Consider the following 19623-nt stretch of genomic DNA (forward strand, 5'->3'; position numbering starts at 1 on the left):
GTGTTTTGAAGCTGAACAGAACAAGGTTGGAGAAAGGGCCAGTGCAAGAGATGTGAAAAGTTCCAGTGTGGATGTGGAAATGTGGTGTGGCCGAAAAAGGAATCGGCTAACTTGGCACCGATCAGCCTTGGCGTACTTAGGCGAGATGATCGAAAGTCACGTGGATGAAATACAAATGGTAAAGAGGCCCTCGGTTGTCGACATTGGTTCTTACGGACATAGGATCAATCTGGCAATAGGAAGGAAGTCTTGCCTGCGCATAATGCGTGGTCTATTTGACAAGCTAATCTATCTACGAGAAATGATAAACCGGGGTATTGGCGCCAGTTCAAGACCTGCACTTCTCTTCCTGAGCTCAAATACATGGTATCCACCCTCTCAACACTATTACATCCATGGATGCTCTTTGTCCCGTTCCTGTGGTCGCATTTTCGCTTCTCCTTTTTGATACAGCCCATTGCAAAATCCCATTGCCCACTCCCTGTAAATGCATGTTATTGTTGTCTCTCTTTCGGGAGAGATGCTGGGCTCGCTTAATCAAAGAAAAACGCCGTACTCATGCGGTTGTGAATTCCTAGCATTGGACTTGTTGGTAATGCACTTTCATTGCCACATGCACGGGCCCAAGGCTATCAAGCAAATCCGAAATAGTCTGCACCGAGATTGATGGCCGTCATCAAATTACTCTTGAGGGTGTCGTAGTCGTCGTAAGAGGGCAAATCAAGCTGATTGAAGCAGGTATGGCTGGTTGGAAGACGCGACTGACTTGGGTCCCTGTTCAAGCTGGGTTAGTACTTTCTCGAAGGCGGGCAGGAAACCGAACTTACTTATGAATACTGAACAAGGTGTTGCCTTGCATGCCCTCAAGGTCTTTGAAACCGTTGAGCGGAACCTTACTGGTACCGGTGACGAATTGGAGCAATTTGGCCTTTTCTTCGTTGCTCATGCCCCTCACAATCCGCCAAAACCAGGTCACTTGAGGGCTGTTGGCCGTGTAATTGTGATATTCAGTATTAGCTTTCCAGTCATCGACATCAATTTCAGGGAGGCCAGAGATGAGCAACTCCAGCTCCTGTTCGTCGAAAATGGCAACAAGCTCAGCCGGGATGATGTCGTGGAAGCCTCGTACAAAATCCCCGAGTTGTTCTCGTACTGATGTCGTGAGACGGTAGCGGACTTGGGCGTTAACGTACTCGCGCTTGTTTTCATCTGTGACAGGAATGTTCCTTCCATTCGGGATCAAATCAACCACCTTTTCTTCTCCAAATTGTTCCTCAATAACAGAGAAGTCTTCGCTGATCACATCAGTGATGTCATTTTCAAGAATCCACAGTAGACTCTTGTAGTAATCGAGATCCATGGATTCAAGATCTTTCAAATTTGGCTCTTTTCCGAGCAGGCGCTTGTAGACCGCGCGACTGAAGTGAGCATCAAGCACACGGCCTTCATGCAGTGCTTTGCCGATGATACGGCCTATGAATTTGAAATATAGAAGGTGCTCGCCATTGATCCAACTCAGTGGATTGGGATGGAAGGTGGTCCGATCAGCAGCGACGGGTTGCCACAATGCCCAATCTGGATTGAACATACCACGAGCGAGAACTTGGAACCATTCTCGAGTGACACCGCCGGCATCAACGCCTTCTTCGCCATTGAACCGAATGTTAAGCTTGCCATATTTCATTTCTTCAGCAGACTTGTAGTAGAGAGCTTTGTACGAATCCAAGAATACTTGGTCGCGACGGACGTTCAGCTGTAGGGGTGGCTGGATATGTCGTTGCTGATGGAGACGGGAGTGGATCTGCTTCGTGAAATATGCACGCTTGTTGTCGAAGTCGAGTACTTTGGGGTTCTTGACAAGTAGACTAAAGCTACCATTGCCTTGCATCAACTTTGGTGATTGTCTGATAATATCGTTCAAAATCTTGCGATGTTCGGTGGTAAAAATGAAGAAGAGCTCTTCCAGACCATCCATGGCCTCCGGAACTGGGCTACTTGGTGCTTGCTCTCTGACTTGCCTGGCCAGAACAGAATCTTTGAGAGATGTGTTCTTGCAAACAACCATCAATGATTCTATCAATGGCAGGAGGATGTTTGCAAAGCTGATGATATTGTCCTTCTCGCGAACTATTGTCAGACAGTCACTAAGCTTGGCCCACAAGGGGCCAAGAGTGAGGCTCTCATATGAAGAGGTGAGAATACTCTTGATCACCGGATTCTCCTCTGATTCCTCATTGTCCTTCTTAGGAGCGGACAGGTAGTCTAACGCCTGAAGGACCCGCAAGAGTTTGACTTGATCAGAACCTCCATGAGAAAACTTGGAAGCAGAGATCGCGTGCAAGTCTGTGCTTAATTGCGCCTCTCGCAACTGTGGAATAAGGTCATCCAGGTCAACACAGATTGATTGAGAAAGCGATTTGACATGGTTGATCAGTTCCTTGCTGAAGGTTGCAGCGGTGCCCGGGATCCACGAAAGACTTGACAACGTCTCCAAAGTCGAATGGAAAGTATCACTGTTGCATTCTGGAGCAACGAAGATGCTAACGACGAGCTCCAGGTTGTGTTTGAAAATTTCTGGTGGGTCGAAAGTTTTCTTGGACTTGATCTCTTCGGAAGTCGATTCTTCATTATTCGAACTCGGCTTCACAGAGGTTTCTCCTTCGTTTGCAATAGTACTAGCATTGGTGGGAGCTGAAGGGGCGGGAGCATCTCCAATTTCCTCGCCGTGCTCTGCGATAGATATCCGTGATGGAGCACCCGTCTCGGCTGTACCCGGAGATGAATGGTCATGAGATTCTGCGTTGCCTGGATCGACCTCAGACTGTTTCTTTTCATCGAGCTCTTTGTCTTTGTCTTTTCTCAGAAGGGTTGGAAGTGGAGATGTGACAGCGGCGAGAAGCTCTGCGAGGAGCTGAAGACAGAATGAGCTCTCGACAATCAACTTACGGTCCAGAAGGCCAATGAGGTCGTTGATAGGATACTTGGCTGTCCGGACTTCTTTTGCTTTGCCCTTAGCCTTCTTGCTCGCAGGATTAACGTCGACCTCTCGAAGGAAGATACTTCGAATATGTATCCCGCCTGATGATAATTGCTTCAGGGCAGAGAGGCATTGTTGAATAACAATCAGTGGGGTGATTTCTTCGCTCAATCCTCCACTGGGTTGCATTGAAAGAGTCCGTCTCAGTGGCTGCGGAGTCTTCTGTCCCACAGTCGCTTTGGCACGGAGCGACAAGTTGGCCAGGCTACGCTCAACAGCGCTAACATCAGTGCTTCCTTCTTTGAGAACCACTAGGAGGAGATTAATGACCTCAAATCGAGTCTGTCGGTTTCCACAGATATTGCGCAGTATCTGCCATAAGTTGGCTCGCAATGATCCTTGTTGTTGCAGAAACATGAGTCGGAGAAGAGTGGCGACGCCGGCTTTGTCAACCATCTGGATGACCTGTCGCTTGCCATCACGCTGAGGGGCGTCATTAGAGACACGCTCGCCTCGGGGGTCACGATCTCCACCCACAGAATATTGTAGATAGCGTCTCGCGTGGGCACGACCTTCGGCAGCATGTCGTGGATCAAGTTGGCGTAAGACCTCGGGCGGTTGTTCGGCAAGGATAACACGCCTAAAGTTGGGATCCAAAGTTGCCAGGAAGTTATCATTATCCATTTCTTCTGCTTGCGCTGGCCCAGTGGAGTTTGCAGCTTGTCGGCGGGCTGCTTCACGCTCTCGTCTGCGTTGAGCATGCGCTTCCTGCTGTTGAATTTCTTCTCTAATGTCATCGGGCAGCGCATTGAGAAAATCTGGGTCAATCCCACTTGGTTCATTGTTGCCATCCTGGCGTGCTTCCTCACGTCGAGTTGCATATTGTTGCATGATGACCTCTTCCCTCAGTTCTTCAGGGAGGGCCTCAAGATATTCAATATCGATTGAAAGGCCAGTTATGTCAAGTTGACGACCGCGAATCGTGGTATAGATACGAGGTTGTGTCTCTGCATCAGTGTCGTCGGTCGGTGCGGCATTTTCACCTCGCGTGATGTTGTCCTCAGCACCTTGTACGTCTTCCATTGGCTCTGTATCGCCATCATTATGGTGACCAGAACTGTTTTCATGAGTCCTGGCCGCTGCTTCGGCTTCGGCTTCTTGTCGAAGGCGTTCTGTCTCTGCCTTAGCAGCTGCCTCCAACGCTTCTGCTTCCTTCTTGAGACGTTCTGATTCAATTCTAAGCTTTTCTTGTTCCTCTCGCTCAGCCTTCTGCTCTTCCTCACGCTTTCGGCGCCTTTCTTTCTCCTCTTCTTGAGCTGGAGGTACAAGAACTGACATGATGAGAATCTGAACACGTTGCATCTTGTCAACAGATGTGCTGCCAAACAGGATTCGCGACTCTTCTTGCCATCTTGTTATTGTTGTCGCTGGAATGAAATGAGCAGCGCGCGGACTGTCCTCACGAGAATGGTGGCGATGGCCGAATCCAGAGATGGTAGGCCTCGAAAGAGCTTGACGTAGGTCATCCGGGGTTCCAGCGAAGCTGAAAATGGGCCGGGCACTTTCATCACGACTGAAAGCTTGAACCAGAGTGTCAAGGAGAGATCCATGTGGAGGAGAAATGTCACCGTTGCGGATAACGGTCTGGAAAGTTGTCCCAATGCCAGGGAAGCCCGGAAGCTCCTGAATGTTCCCAAGTCCAGGAGGCAAAAAACCAGGGCGGACCAATCCCTCCCGCTGAGGACGAATGTGGTCTGCTGGAGGCCGGCGTAATAACGGATTAGTGCCATCATCACCACCAGGCCTGCCATGTTGACCATGTCTAGCAGCACGATTGATGTGATGCATTTCGTCTGCATGGCCGAGACGTCGACCGATGAAACTAGAGATATGGCCCCCCGTGCCACGCATAGGGCGATGTCGACGAACGAAAGACGGGAACTCATTCCAAACCAAACCATCTCCCTGGTCAAGAAGGTCATCTCCGCCTCCTGCGAGGAAATGATCGAAGTCGAACTGGTCCAAATCATCATTCTCATCCATCTCCTCACCTTCATCCTCGTCCTCGTCCTCATCGTCCTCGTCGCCGGGGTCGCCAGATCCAGACGCAGGGACTATGAGCTCGGGGGGGATATTGGGTGCCATGCCGATGGGACCGTCCATGTCATGGTCCTCAAGAACTCTGAGAAGGCTGCTGAGAACCGCAGGAGTGCCTCCGTTACCATGACCGGCTAGAGGAATGTCGTCTCCGTCGAAGTTCATTTCTTCCGCTCCATTTTGATCGTCGCTCGCGCCGTCTTCTTGGTCTTCGTCGCCTTCATCTTCCCATTCACCTTCATCCTCACCAAGACCCTCGTTGAGGCTGTCGTTCTCATCATCTCCGTTTAGTTCCCCGGCGTCGTCTTCTTCGATCATGAAATCCTCTCCATCCTCCTCCTCGTCATCGTCGGAATCTTCTTCCTCTTCATCCTCATCGTCTTCATCAGAATCAATGTCCATATGAGGATCATTCACCACAAACTCAATATCCATTGGCACATCGCCCGGAAGACCTTCGATTGGACCATCTGCGGTCATTTCGTCATCAACATCTTCATCACTAACGGCCTCATCATCGTTTCCACCAGCGACCATTTCGTTATCATACTCCATGTCGTCCTCATACTCCTCATCATACATCTCCTCATCCTCATCTTCGTCGTCGGACTCAGAATCGGACTCCGGGTCACGATTAGGATCAAGCATTCCTAAAGCAGAGTTGCGGAATAAGTCTGGAGTTTCCTCTCTATCATCGTCAACATCAGAGACAGAAGATGCAGAAGAAATGTCATGGTCTGGCATACTACCGACAGCGGGTGTCAGAAGCTCGGGATTGGTCAAACTAAGTTGTGAGGCGAGAGTTGTGAGTTCCTGAAGGGGTCTCAAAATAAACTTGATCACTCTCTTCGATCCAGGGTATGAGAGGTCTATGTCGACCAGAGAGGATGTCAATATTGCCGTCATGTTCTTTTCAAACATCATGCGACCAAGAACCTTATATGAATTGTTGTGAGAACCAGCAGAACCCTCGGGGACTGCAGGTTTTGTCAGAAGACGATTGAAGGTGTCAGCGAGGCAAAGAAGCCGACTATACTTCATCTGCAGCGGCTCCGTGGATGAAATCGCATCCTTGTAAGACTTGATGGCATGTTCAAGTACGAAGCGACGCACAAATGTTAACTCAGGCTCAGTGTCCAAATCAACGATTGGGCTCTGCGATGTATTTCGTTGACCAACCCGCGTGAAGGCCTGTTCGCCAGTCTTAGAGCACAATGCTACTATGACACGAATAGCCCAGTCGCTCGTGAGAAGCTTCTTCTTGAAATGCAAGGAATCCTCTTTATCGACGTAGCAAGACGGGATTAGCCGATGCAGGAAGTAATTGAGAATATAGGACCGAGGTTTGGAAGGAGTAGCTACCATTGGATCTGCTTTCTTGGAGAAGTTGATGAGTTCGATTTTGGCACGGTTGTAAGAGTGCAACAGCTCTGTAAGGCTGTACATCAAGAAGCAACGGTAGGAGAAAATTGGATGGTCCTCCGGTCTGAACTTAAGCTTCTCTGGCTTGGATAGAGGCGCACTTTCATCCGCATTATCACTGGTGGTGGCTGGCGTGTCAGGATGTTCTTTTTCGTTCAAATTCGTTGGACTAGGGTTTTCAGGAACAAGTTCTTTGTCCTCGACATCTTTGTAGCTATCAAGCTCGGAGAGGATGAAGTGAATGACACCATCAGGGTGTTCCACGGTGGGGGTTTTCAGATCAAGTCCTTTGCCTTTGCCGCTGTCCTGAATTGGATCGCTGGGGGCCTCGACACTCTCTGCAGGTTCTGTGGAAGGGTCAGTAGCTTCGTATGTTGGTTTCGTCACTCCAGTCTCCTTCATTGCCAATTGGTTAAGAGCATTCTCTTGGAGGACCAGACCGGGAGATGAATTGTGTGGAGGCCAGGAAGACAACTTGACAAGCTCTTCTGTGACTTGCACAAAGATTTCAGGAGATCTTACAACAAGGTGATAGAGATCCCGAACGTAGCTTGTTGGATCCATGTGTCTTGTTGAGTTCCTTCCTGTGAACGCTGCACAAATTTCATTTCGCATAATCTGCTTCAAGGTATGCTCGTCCTCCATGATGTGTCGCAAAATGATCATGAACGTGCTCTGCACTCGATGACCGATCCCGTGCGCCAGTTGCTTGACCATCATGAACAGCCGCTGGAGATTACGCTTCTCCCCAAGTCGAGTGGCAATCTCGCGCGTACGTGTAAGAACTACAAGGACCCGAGTAATTGCAAGTGCCATTGCTTTGTCTTTACCCACACGGTTAAGCATGTTAATCAGAGCCGTAAGCAGCTTCTGCTTCTCATCGAGGCTGAAAATCGCGGTAGGGGTAACAATAGGCTTCTTGACGGCTTCCACGTCATTTGGCGCTTCCCACTTAACTTCAGCCGGCTCGCTATCTCTTGAAAGCATTTTCTCAATTATTAGCAGAATGGGAGCTACCCAGGGGAACGAATCTTCAGCTGTGCGTCCATTTGATTGAGGAAGTTTCAAGAAAGTCAGCAGGTCTTCAAAAGACTCTTGATAGATGCTGAGTGTATCTGCAAACACCTCACCATCTTGAAAGAGCAGAGCAACTAGATGTGCTGCAGCAGCAATTTTCTTGCCCCGAGCTTCATTGATGTCTTCGTCAACTTGCATTGACAAGAGTGAGCTGACAAGCAGATTTGTAGTGGTTCGCCAATAGTCTTTGGCTTCGGCATCGCCGAGTTTCTTGGTGGCGCTCTCTATTAGATCATATAGCTCAAAAGTCAGATTCTGGTGGGTATTGAGAACGTTATTGCAACGGTCAGCTAAATCTTCTCGAATCGTATCTCGTTCAGCATTAATACTCTCAACAGAGTAGATGGATGACAGTTCCGGAAACGGAGGATCCGATGAATGGATTCCTGAGCCGTTGTTGTCTTCATTTAATATGTTGTGAATATTCATCGCAGAAGTATTTGTGGGGATATCACTGTCTGCATGCCTCGTTGACACCGGATCTTCTATCTGTGAATCTGTGACATCCCTCATTTCATTGTCGGTAGCGTCAGAAGGAGTTGCTCCGATGGCACCGCCTTCGAGCGATCCCGATAAAGACATCATGATAGTATTAGATTGCGCGCTTGCAGGTGGACTCATCGCGCTTGGAGTTTGGTTGCTGGTGGCTGTGACGTCGTTCTCGGTCTCTGGAATGGGCAACCTTCTCCGACGAGGGTTGAACATCAAAGCTTTGCAATATTCTTCTGCAGCTGCAATGCTACTCGATGGCCCTGTGTTGGTGCGATACAAGGCTTCACGCACAAGGCCTTCGTCATAACCCTTGTCTTTGATCGAATTGACCTTCTGAGCATCGATTTGGAGCATTCTACGGTGGTTGAACCCGATTGCTGGTCGGCGATCATTTGACTGAATTGCCTCGTTCTCATGATCTCCTGTCAGAACGTGTTTCAAGATAGACACCAGCTTCTGCACAACGTCTCGAGAAGCTTGATCAGCATAGTCGCTTTCCCAAACGAGGCGTGTTAGTGGGAGGGCTTCCATGCGTAAATTCAGGAGTACTTGAGCTGGGACAAAGTAAAACGATCTCGCTGCGTCTGCATTCTTCATGTTGGTTGACTGCGCCGATTCCATGATGCTCTTGGCGCTGGTAAACTCGTCTAGAATATTCAAACAAATTTTGAGCCCGGTATTGGCAGAGAGCGTTGAATGCTCTACTTTGCAGGATTTGAGTTGGTCATAGAAATCGGTCCCAATCTTGGTCAGGATTTTGAGACCGCCTGCTTTTCTGAAAGATTCTATGACAAAACTTTGACGTGCCGATGGCGTAGTCATAGGTCCTGCAGAGGGCTGAGTATCGTCATAGAAGCTGCGGCGAACATTGTCCAGGACGATGACGAGATATGTGAAAGTTGATTCTACAGCAGAGGCATCGGGTTGAGTGGGACCGCCAGTAATGAAGTAGGGCTGTAGTTGAGCCGAATACGCCGCTGCAAGAGCATTGGCCACCAACGCTGTCTTCTGCTTAGAAAATGTATCGGGTCGACGACGAGCAGCAATGCCTCGTCCAAGCCGACAAAGAAAGTCCGTGATTGCAGAAGGCGTCTCAATCAAGAGATATCGGAGTATCTGGACGTTCCGGAAGAATGGTGTTCGTTTTTCCTCGTCAAGTTTGGAATCCTCACGGCTGGGCAGCAGAGCTGTTTCAGAACTAGCCACAGGTGGCTGTTCCAAAGTCGTCGCCGCACCAATGTCGCCAAAAGGAGCATTGGGATCACGAACGCTCAACATTCTGTCAACATCATCATCACCAGTTGAGAAGTGTTCAGGTTTAGTTGCAGAGAGCCACGTCTGAGGTATCAAACGTTGAAGGGCTATCTCCTCGCGGTAGCAAGCTGCGGAGATACTGCCGAGCATCTTGGAAATGTCCGCAAAGATATCCGCGAGGTTGACTAAAGAAAAGAGATAGTTCTGAGACGACCGGGTAGTGTACATTGGCACATTGAAGACTTCAGCAAGAACCTGGGACAAGCAGAAAATGGCCATCAGGCTCTTCGCTATTCGTGTTCCATTCTGCTCAACATCGCTTAATGCCTCTTTGCCCTTTGTGGACTTATCGGATGCTGCATCATCTTTCACCAATGTCGAAAAATAACAAGTCCAATTACGAGGCTGGCACTGACTGAAATGATTCAACTGCGAGCAAGCAAAGCGTAGACGGTCTGCTAGGGTTGGAAGGATGAGATGTGGTTTCGTCTCTGCCATCATATGCACCGCGGAGGCTAGTTCGTTGAACAACCCATCACGTCGACTGAAAGCTTGTTCGCCAACGGGAAGACTGGGCAGTGTGACGAAGTCAAGAAGGATATCAGCGCCACCGTACTCGAGGAAGTTGGTACACAAGGTTTGATTCTCGAAGAATGTGACAAGGAAAGCGATTGCCGGTCTTGCGTAGTCGTTCGCCGAAAGCCCGTGGCGGTCAAAATCAGCGGGGATTTTGGAGGCGTCAGTCACTGGGAGGGTTTCGTCTGCGATGTGCAAAAATTTTCCATTTGGGAGCTCAAGAGGCTTCAAGGACCGGGAATCATCAAGTTTGGTTGAAGCAGGAGGGATTATTTCCAACGACAATGCTTCACGACCTCCACAGGGATCATATTCATCAGCTGATCCACCAAGCCAGAGCTTCGGACCAGCGCCAATTGTGACTGACAGGGACCTAGTAATGTGCCGCACACGAGCAAGCATGACAATAACAGCGCTGAGGACAGAAGTCCGAAGAGCGGGGTGATGTCTGACAATCTCATCAAACGTTGACCCAAGCAGAGCCAGAGTGTTTGTGTCCTTGAGAACTTTGACGTGGGCAGGAGATTCGAAAATTTCGAAGAACTTCTCAAGCGCCCCAGACGACTTGAACAGTTCAAAGCCAGCATTTGTCAGACATATAGCACCAAAGACTTGTGAGACATTAATGATGGCGTCAATGGCCGGTGGAATTCCCGGAGGATATTCGTTGGGAATCGAGGATATGGAATCTGGGTCCTTGGATTGGTCTGACGGTGTCGAATCGGCCGGAGATGGCTTCATTGTATCCAATAGACTCTGGATGATACCTGCTTCAGAGATGACGGTATAGCTGGTAGGCTCGTTATGTAAAAACCCACAGATCGCCTTCACAACCTCGCTCCAGGTATACGCACCAAATGCAGGTAGTTTATCAGCAATCAAGCGGAAAGATCGCAGCAAAGCCTGAGAGTCGACCAGACTTCTCAGCACCCGGTCTGCCTGTGCGCCTTGGTGTCCACTGATATCATTGATCATGTCGATAATGGAGCGAATGATTTGTTGGTGCATATAGGGGATCTCATAATCCGTCGCCCTTGTCTTGTACTGTGCTGGAATCCCATCGCCACTCGAGTAGAGGGCACAGGCTCCAGTCGCAAGACTTCCGAGCAGGGTGCTAATGACCTCGAAAGCTCCACTTGCAAGTAAGGTCGCCATCCCATCTTTGAAATGGTGAAAGAATGTCTTGATGAAGTCGAGCATTCGAAGATGGACACGTAACGCCTTGCCAGTAGTCACACCAAAACCACACAGGTAAGTTGAGATGAAAGCTGCTGGTATCACTGCTTCGCTTGAACGTCCGTGGTGTCCACCAGATTCGATCAAAGTGCGAGGCAAGGTGAAGATAGCATCTCTCCAGTCATCACCAGTAACAGTGTCTGTGTTGTCTTGGTCTTTTGCAATGTCATTGAGACCTTTCTGGGTGAGTTGCGTTAGAAGCCCATGCGTTGAGCCTGCAGCCAACGCGCCGTGTATGTCCGGAGCGAAGAGTTTGTGATGAGCTAAAATACCCATAGTCTCCATTGCGATTGTCTGGAGGTAAAGTGATACCGGTGAATGGGTCTTCTTATGGTCATAAAGGAGATCCATAAGTTGCTCAATTAGACCTGTTGCAGATTTGCCAAACCCACCTTCTGTTTGAAGGAATTTCTGTGCAAGTTCGATTTCACCCAGAACATTAGCAAGACTTGCAATTGAAAGAAGGCGGATGGCCAATAATTCTTTGCGAGTCTTCGACGAGGTCATCAAGCCATACGCGATACGAAGCTGGTGCAGCAGCTCGTAGCGGGTCTTGGTAGGAATGTCCTCAGGCTGATGGCCCAGAATCGTCTCAATGCTAGTGTTGTGCAGATCTGAAGGGGAGAATTCAAGGGTCTTTGTGTCTGGCTCTGTTTGTGCTTCAAGTATCCGCCGAGGTCCCTCTTGATGTGTGGTCTCTATGCGAGGACCCGCAAGCGATGACGAAGGATGCCGTCGAGCCGGAGTGGGAGTCGGGGGACCTTCAGACTGGGAGCCAGTGAGTGGGGCAGCATGCTGCTCCGAATCTGAAGATTTCCACGAGACCTTGACGTAAGCCCACTGCTGCCAGTCTCGGTCAGACACAGGCGTTGACTTGCTGCGTTCGCTCTGGGAGGACGTCTCTCTGCAAAGTGCACGGAAGTCATTGGGCGACACAGTAACGGAGCCCTGTCGAGATCGGGTGGTCTGAGGAGACTTTTCCCTTGATTTTGACTTGACAGGAGATGAGGGAGTACGCTTCATGGCAGGGGCAGAGGGTTGTCGTTGCCCAAATGGAGAGGCAAGTATTTGGAGACGGTCGTGGTCGAAATCGTAGAATTTTGCGACTGATTGCCCCGAGGGAGGAGGAGGCCGTTCGGCATATCGCTGAGCAAGATAGAAAGTTATCCTCAGAGTGGTATGGAGAAGAGACAACGAGGTAGTGTTCAGTAAGTCATTCAAGCGGTCGGTACTATTGTAGACGGCTCTGTTGGCGCATTTCTCCACCAGCAACTTTGAGAAGACCAAGATAGCTTCGATGAGCTCTCTATCGCCTTCCGGACCGAATCTCAGCTCTTTAAGTCTCTCGTCATCGACACCAGGGCTTCCCTCGAGGAGTAAAGAAACGCCAAAGGGGATTGTCTGCGGGCCTTTGTCGAGGCCATATTTGGAGTTGAAGGATTGAAGGATGGAATCAAAGCGGTCAAGTGGTTCAATCCAGTTGTTCAGATCGCCTCGAGGATAGGGCCATCGCTGAGACCATCCAGTAAAGAGCGCTGGCAGATCAGCAAGGCCAACGGTAGAGACCTTGTTGACCAGATCTGATACCGCAGGAGACTATGACGGCGGGTTAGCATATGTGGATTGTAGAGAAAGTCTGGAACATACCAGTGAGACTTTGTGCTTCTCCTGAGGCTTCCTCGTAACCTTCACCATCTTCTCTAGACCCCGCGTTGGTGCAGCATAGGCTGCATCAGAGATGGGGATGTCGACTCAGCCTCGGAAGTGATGTGGAGCGATGAACAATCCGGTGTGGTACGGAGGGAAGTTGCAAGAAAGTCTGGAGTGAATGCAAGGAGTGCGGAAGAGGATCTGGCGAAAGGTGATTCCGTAGGATCAGTGGCCGGCTCAGAAAATGGAAGCGTAGACTGAGAGGAAGAGAATAATTGATGCAGATGAGGCAGAACTGAAGGGGTCGGTCTGCTTCGGACGGCACTTTAGCAGGCGGAGTTGATTGCCTGCGGTGGGAAGTAGTGTACAGTGGGAAGAAGGAGGATGGAAGAGCAGATGGGAAAGAAGAGGGTGCTGCGAAAAGGAGCAGCTTCTGATGACAAGAAGTCGTAAGTGGTGGTGATGGTGATGGTGGTGGTGGTGGTGGTGGTGGTGGTAGATGCAGTGGGCAGTTTGTAATAGTACACGAGATAGATACTGCTGCGGTGGTAGCAGTTAACGAATTATTGTCTAGGTGCAGTTACTTTAATCTGCACTCACAGCGGCTGCAAAGTTAATACAAGCACCACAGTGCTGGCCACTTTGGGTTTGGGGTTCGTGGGCGGGCCCATTTGCGGGACAAATAATGACTGGTCAGTCAAGTTGGATGGACGACCTCTGTCTGAAATTTTGCCTCTGCAAAAGTGGCAAACGGGCAGTGTGCGTGTGTTCATACGCTCATAATTTCATCATTATTTACTATTCTTGCAGTAACTTGAACGACTCACAGCCCGGATTAACTGGTGAACCGAGTCTCCAACTTTCGCAAGAGGCAGCCAACGTCATACCAACTCAATTCTTTGCTCGTCAGACATCTTATATAATACGTAAATACTTCCGTACTGGAGAATAGTCACCCACTGCATTGCGTTCTGCCGGCGTCCGGCAGGCGCCCAGCCAGCAAGTTACCAGATCAAACCTGACACGTGATTGATTCAAAATACCATGCCAGCCTTGACTTGCTGGCACAGTCGCATCCACGAGGCAAAGCGTTGCCTCTGAGCCTCCAGGTGTTGTCTGCAAATTCCTTTTTCCTAGGCTATGATAATCTCAACACTTCTGCTGACTGGTTTCAAACCCCGAAAACTATTGATAAACCTAGGTACGAAGTACTTTGTGCCACTCATCCTTTCCAGTCGATCTTCATTGATCCAGGGTACAACACTGTCTTGCTCTCTTCAATGTTGAGATACTTGGCTGTGTTTCCCACCTTGATCTTTCTCAATTGTCCAGTTGGTCCGACGGCCCGAGTGAAGCCGTTCAAATCTAGCAAGCATTCAAGCGCCTCTCCAAAGCCCACCTCACCTAACTGTTTCTCCAGAGAAAGTTCCACCCCATGGACCGAATCATGAGCCTGCTCTTCTCCGGTCTGACGAAAAGTTGTTAGCAAGTTTTGAACACAGCAAGAATCTCTCGGAGATGACTTACAAGGTCGCAGAGTACCAGCTGTCCAGGCAAAATTTCAACTTGTCGCTCCCCGTCTTGAATAGTTGCAGATACCACGGCCTTTTTCGACACTGGAGCGGATCGTTGCTTGCCAGAACTTCTGCTGATATACTCTTGTATCTTTTCTGGCACGGCGGTATAATTGGCATCAACAAAGGACTGTGCTTGCCCTTGGCCTTCTCCAAGGAAATGATCCAGGCTCTCGGCGAAGAACCGGGACTGAGCAACAAAGGATCTGGCCGCCAGGGGCAAGATCTGCGTCCACACAATGTCAGAGACCGACAGTCCATTTTGGGACACGGCTTGGACGGCTTGCACCGCAAGATTGCGAAGTTGGACTGTAGAATGCGAGTGAAGCCCGAAGCTCCCCTTTACCACACTGTCAACCTCATCTTGGATCCGCTCGGCCAATTGTCTTATATCCTTTTGCTTTATTTTCGTAATCACGAAACGACGAGCAGGGCTATGTTCCGCACTCACACTTGAGTATACCGCTGACAGTAGCGAGATTAGATCTACCTCACCGTACCCGTCCTTGGAGTGTTCTTTGGTGTTGAGAGGCAACAGAAACAAGTTCGCGGTAAATCGCGCGTGGACGATGTTCAAGACATCTCGAAGAATATCGACTTGCTTGATGCCGGCAACTTGATATGCTTGCGTCTTCAGCAGAGTGGAAATGGCATCCTTATAGAATGAAGCGGTCGCACTTTCCAAGCCCTTGCTGGCTACCAGTTGCTGGGCCAAGAGTGGATGTTGATGCTCAGACTTGACGGGCCCGCGGGTGGGCGAGAAAATTTGAGGATTCCAGGTGGGATGAAAATCCGTCGTGTTGCCAATCACGCTCTTGATTGTTTGCTGAGAAGTGAGAGTGATCACAGCAGAGACGTCCACTGGCTTTTCGAAGTTGTACAGATCGGCCTTCTTCAATCGTGTGAGAATAGCCTTGTTCTCATCTGGCACAACGAGAGGGTAATGAGCGTATATGGAATTTTGCTGATAGTTGTTCGGGAAGGCATTGAGGACAAGCTTGTAGAGGACACACCCGTAATTGATGGCGGGATCATAGCTGGCTTCGTTGAAGCCAAAGTTGGTAAGTGCTTGGGGCGTATAATCGACAGTATAGAAACGATCACCTCTGACCAGCGCAACAGCATCGGACAGAACTGCCCGGGATATGGTGAAGTTGGTGCAGAGACCGCTGCCAGGCACTCTGGGTTCTTTTGCGGCTTCGACAATTATGCCGGGGTAGATCTCGACATTGTCAGGGTGGCCATACAGCCGACGTAATTGCTCTGCCACTACGGGATCCGGATTGATGCTCTCAAATGATTCGTGAGGAGCCAATTTGAAATACTCCCGGAACTCGTTCAAGCTTGCGAGGTTCCAAGATCTGCTTTGTATTATTCCGAGAATTTCAACGTTCCTTAGGATCTCGGGGACATGTTGTGCTCCGAAACTCCCAGCCACATCTTCGACCGAAGAAGTCCAAATAGCTGAAAGTTTGTCGTCTGAATACTTGCCATCGGCAGATCTCTCAAGGCCGGCAAAGTCGCGCTGCAGAATATCAGCTGGTAGCTTTTGCGCCCACTCGCCAAGTTTGCCCAGGAAGTCCCCAAGCGACTGGGTGGATTGCCTTCCCAACAATTTGGTGTAAACATCTTCAGTCCACTGCTCATCTCTCTGAGAGACACACGAATGCCAGCGATACACCAGGTTGAATTCGGCAGAGACAGAATTGCCTGTAGCCTCTGGGATCTTATGGCCGAGGAGAGCCTTGCCCTCCTCCGATCTGGGATCAAGATTCCAATGGCTGTCGACTCTGTTTAGATTGAGAATGGTTCTGACGTAGTCGTTCAAGATGATATTTATGTAGAGGCCAGTTGTGACAAGCCTTGCAGTTTGAAACAGAGCATCATCGTAGAGCTCTTCGGCATTTGCAGGTCTGGGCTTTCCTGGCGGGTGAAGTATACTGGAGAAACGTCCACCTTGGTCAATTGAGGCGAGATGCGCTGCAACATGATTGTGAAAGCGGTTGAACATGATGAGCAGGACCCCAACGCCTGGAGGGAAGCCCAGAATCCGCCTATCAAAGAAACAGTCAGGCTTGAGCTTACCATCCTGCAGTGTTCGGACGGAATGTTGCTCTTCAACGGAGTTGCCGTAGAGAGGGGCAAGATCGAGATATGATGAGGTCTCGGAGATGCTAAAATCTCGGTGACTGGTATGGAAGATGTCGTGAATGATTATTGATGCAAGGTAGAAGAGCACGCTGGATATCTTGTTGGGATGCGGCGTGAACTTCTTTCGTGCCAACAGACTGTCAAAGATGAGGCCCGGGTCAGGGCGAGCAACCGGCTGCATCAGCCTTGGTCGGACTGTACGTGCATACGGCTGTCTAGCAGCACCCAGATGGGGCCACAGAATATTGTTGTTCGAGCCATCAGCCTTGCGATAGGTGTATTCGGTGCCAAGATAGGAGGGAGGTGGATGTTGAAGGTCGGTCCACAATTGGTTAAGAAAAGCATTGGTCAGTGTGGCGCTGGTCCTACTTTCAAGGGGCAGGTCTGCGACAAGCTGGATAATGCGTTCCATTAGATAGGTCTTGTCGTCGACAGGCTTGCCTTCGACGCCCTCCATGACAACATCACTGACAGTCTTAATGTGCTTGATGTTGAAGGTTCGGAGAACTTCGAGGACGTAGTTGGACTTTTGACTATCACTGGAGGACAGGGAATCGTGTGAGCCTTTGGATGTTGGTCCATCATCATCGTGGATTTTCCGGACTGGCTGGGTCTTTGGCTTTCGGATAGAACCTGTTGTCTCTGAGTGAGGGTCATTGCCTGAGGGACTCAAGCATAGCATACCCGAGGTGAGCTTTCTAAAGAAAGACGGCATATTGAAGAGACGAAACAGCAGGCGAATGTTCCGGATCGAAAGGAGAGGAAATGGCTAAACACTCGACAGGAAAAAGGAACCCAAACACAGCGAGGAGGCTGTACATACTCGGTATTTATTTGAACCCACGGCTGGGACGAAGAGCTGGTGTTCGTAAGGCTTATGTTTAGGGGAGGCGAGACATTTCCGTGAATCGCTGCACAGTCTTCACATTCTCAGCCAGCCCCTTAACAGCTGGAGTGGGCGTCGTGTCTGGGGAAACGCCACCAATAGTGTCGGATTCAGCTCCAAGCCTCTAAAAGGCTGTGGCAGCCAAGTGGACCACCTCGAACGTGGACACCCGAAGCCTCGAAAGAGTCATGTAGCATAAAAGTTCAGAATTAGGTGGTGGTCAAAAGTAAGCACCTTTTTAGACATGAAGTTGGCAATGCTAGCGGAATGATTGGAGGGGAGAAAGACGCCGGCCGCCATTCTTCCAGTGCTAGTACGAGTGCGAACGTCCAAGGCACGCGGTTGCTCTCATGCGGCTTCTCCCGCGATCCGAGGAAAGGTGCCAGGGGCCAGGGCCCAGGGCCCGTTTGTCAATGTCTGCTCTGTCCTGGACTCCTGGCAGGCACGAGGTATGGTTCGAACAAGTCGAGAAGGCCGCGTTACTCGCTTGCCCGGTTCTGGTTGGGGCTTGCGCATTGCTGGACAAACGTGAGGTCTGGGGAGCGGAAGCCGCAGGTGCCGGGCAAGGATGGATTCGCGAGCGCCTAGAGACCTGGGCATTCAAGCTTGGGTGAACAGGAGCACCCGTTGGCCCTTGGCAGGTGCATCCACGTCACCCAGCACGTTCTTCAATTACCAGAGCCCATATGGAGTACGGAGTACCTACGGAGTACCTACTGACTGCCTACGGAGGGCCTTCTCGGAGGTAACTACACTCGTACGAACAGCATCTGATTGGTGCCCATAGGCCCTCGGGCCCTGGGGAGTGCCCAGGTCGCTTAATTACCAGTAATCGCCAACCTCTGGGCCATTATCTGCACATCCGTACAGCCTCGGAACCCTCCCAAGTCTCCTCCACCCAGAGTACACCACGTCTACTTTTTGCGTTGAACCCGCAGTCTTGTCACTCCTAGCAGCAGCCACCACAGGCCATTCATTCAACTCAATTGTACAGCGCCTCGTACTACTCTGCAGTTCTCGTACACACCACGGTATACGCTTCCCTTGAGCCGTGGCTTCCTAAATTTACCTGGCCGCTGGAGACGGCGGCTTATTCCACCTCTGCACCTGTTTGGAGGCCTTGTCACGAATTCAACAAAATGTCCTCGACACCAATCACCCTGCAAATTCGTCCACGAGGTACTGAAATCCAACATATTAGTCCAATCGTTACTCAAATACTGATATTTCACAGGAAAGCCCATCAAGGCTTTGCCCGAATCGATCGAACTCGACCCTAACGCAACCACTGCTGAAATCTACTCCAAGCTTTCCCAAGAGACCCGGTTCTCGGTCCATCAGCTACGGGTCACCAAAGGAAGTGATGGTACGGTCATCACCAATTCGAAAGATGTGTCGGCGCATGCTACTGGACTGCGCAATCAAAGCACCGTATATGTGAAAGACCTGGGAACCCAAATCGCGTGGCGAACCGTCTTCATTGTCGAGTATGTAGGCCCGATCCTCATTCATCCCCTCGTCTATACTTTACGCCCATATGTGTATCCTTCTGCGCCCAAGGAACCTTCTCAACTTCAAACTGTCACCTTATGGCTAGTCGTCTTGCACTTCATCAAGAGAGAGCTAGAGACCCTGTTTATCCATCGTTTCTCCGCTGCTACAATGCCGCTGCGCAACATCTTCAAGAATAGTTTTCACTACTGGATATTGTCAGGAGTCTTAATTGCAGCCTTTGTCTATGCACCATCATCTGCAACTGCGAAGGCGCCCAATCCTTTACTCTTGTACCCCGGATTGGTACTCTACACGATTGGAGAGTTGGGCAATCTCCAATCCCACCTCACTCTAATGGGATTGCGCAGTTCTGGGGGTACGGAAAGAGGGATACCTCAAGGACCATTGTTTAGATTGGTGACTTGCCCAAACTACTTGACCGAGACAGTATCATGGATCGGTGTTTATCTCGTCAGCGGCCTGAGCTGGGGAGTCCTGATCTTCTCCGTCATTTCGGTGGCTCAAATGGCGCAGTGGGCGAAGAAGAAGGAACGCCGCTACCGCAAAGAGTTTGGCGACAAGTACAAGAAGAAGAGATACACCATGCTCCCAGGAATCTGGTAGCAGGATGATCGAGTTATGCCAATGCCTGATGGCAACTCCAAATTAGTAAGAGCAGATGGCATTCTTGAAATATAAATAGACAAAATAGACGTAAATGTACATTTGAATGAGAA

General features: G+C 50.0%; 3 protein-coding genes across 3 annotated transcripts; 1 reads left to right on the forward strand and 2 right to left on the reverse strand.

The window, feature by feature from the left end:
* Nucleotides 1-632: 632 nt before the first annotated feature.
* A1O9_05708 (E3 ubiquitin-protein ligase HUWE1) lies at nucleotides 633-12826 on the reverse strand (the record flags this gene model as incomplete). Its single annotated transcript, XM_013404924.1, has 3 exons — nucleotides 633-774; nucleotides 828-12727; nucleotides 12779-12826. The coding sequence occupies 3 exons, from the start codon at nucleotides 12824-12826 to the stop codon at nucleotides 633-635; spliced, it is 12090 nt and encodes a 4029-aa protein (XP_013260378.1).
* Nucleotides 12827-14263: 1437 nt separating this feature from the next.
* A1O9_05709 (uncharacterized protein) lies at nucleotides 14264-17221 on the reverse strand (the record flags this gene model as incomplete). Its single annotated transcript, XM_013404925.1, has 1 exon — nucleotides 14264-17221. The coding sequence occupies one exon, from the start codon at nucleotides 17219-17221 to the stop codon at nucleotides 14264-14266; it is 2958 nt and encodes a 985-aa protein (XP_013260379.1).
* A 1310-nt stretch (nucleotides 17222-18531) lies between these two features.
* On the forward strand, nucleotides 18532-19510 carry A1O9_05710 (enoyl reductase; the record flags this gene model as incomplete). The annotated part of the gene is made up of 2 exons (XM_013404926.1): nucleotides 18532-18571; nucleotides 18627-19510. 2 exons carry the CDS (start codon nucleotides 18532-18534, stop codon nucleotides 19508-19510), a joined length of 924 nt encoding a protein of 307 aa, XP_013260380.1.
* Between the last annotated feature and the right edge of the window lie 113 nt (nucleotides 19511-19623).

Source organism: Exophiala aquamarina (assembly GCF_000709125.1).
Source record: "Exophiala aquamarina CBS 119918 chromosome Unknown aczIA-supercont1.4, whole genome shotgun sequence".
NCBI classification, from domain to species: Eukaryota; Fungi; Ascomycota; class Eurotiomycetes; order Chaetothyriales; family Herpotrichiellaceae; genus Exophiala; species Exophiala aquamarina.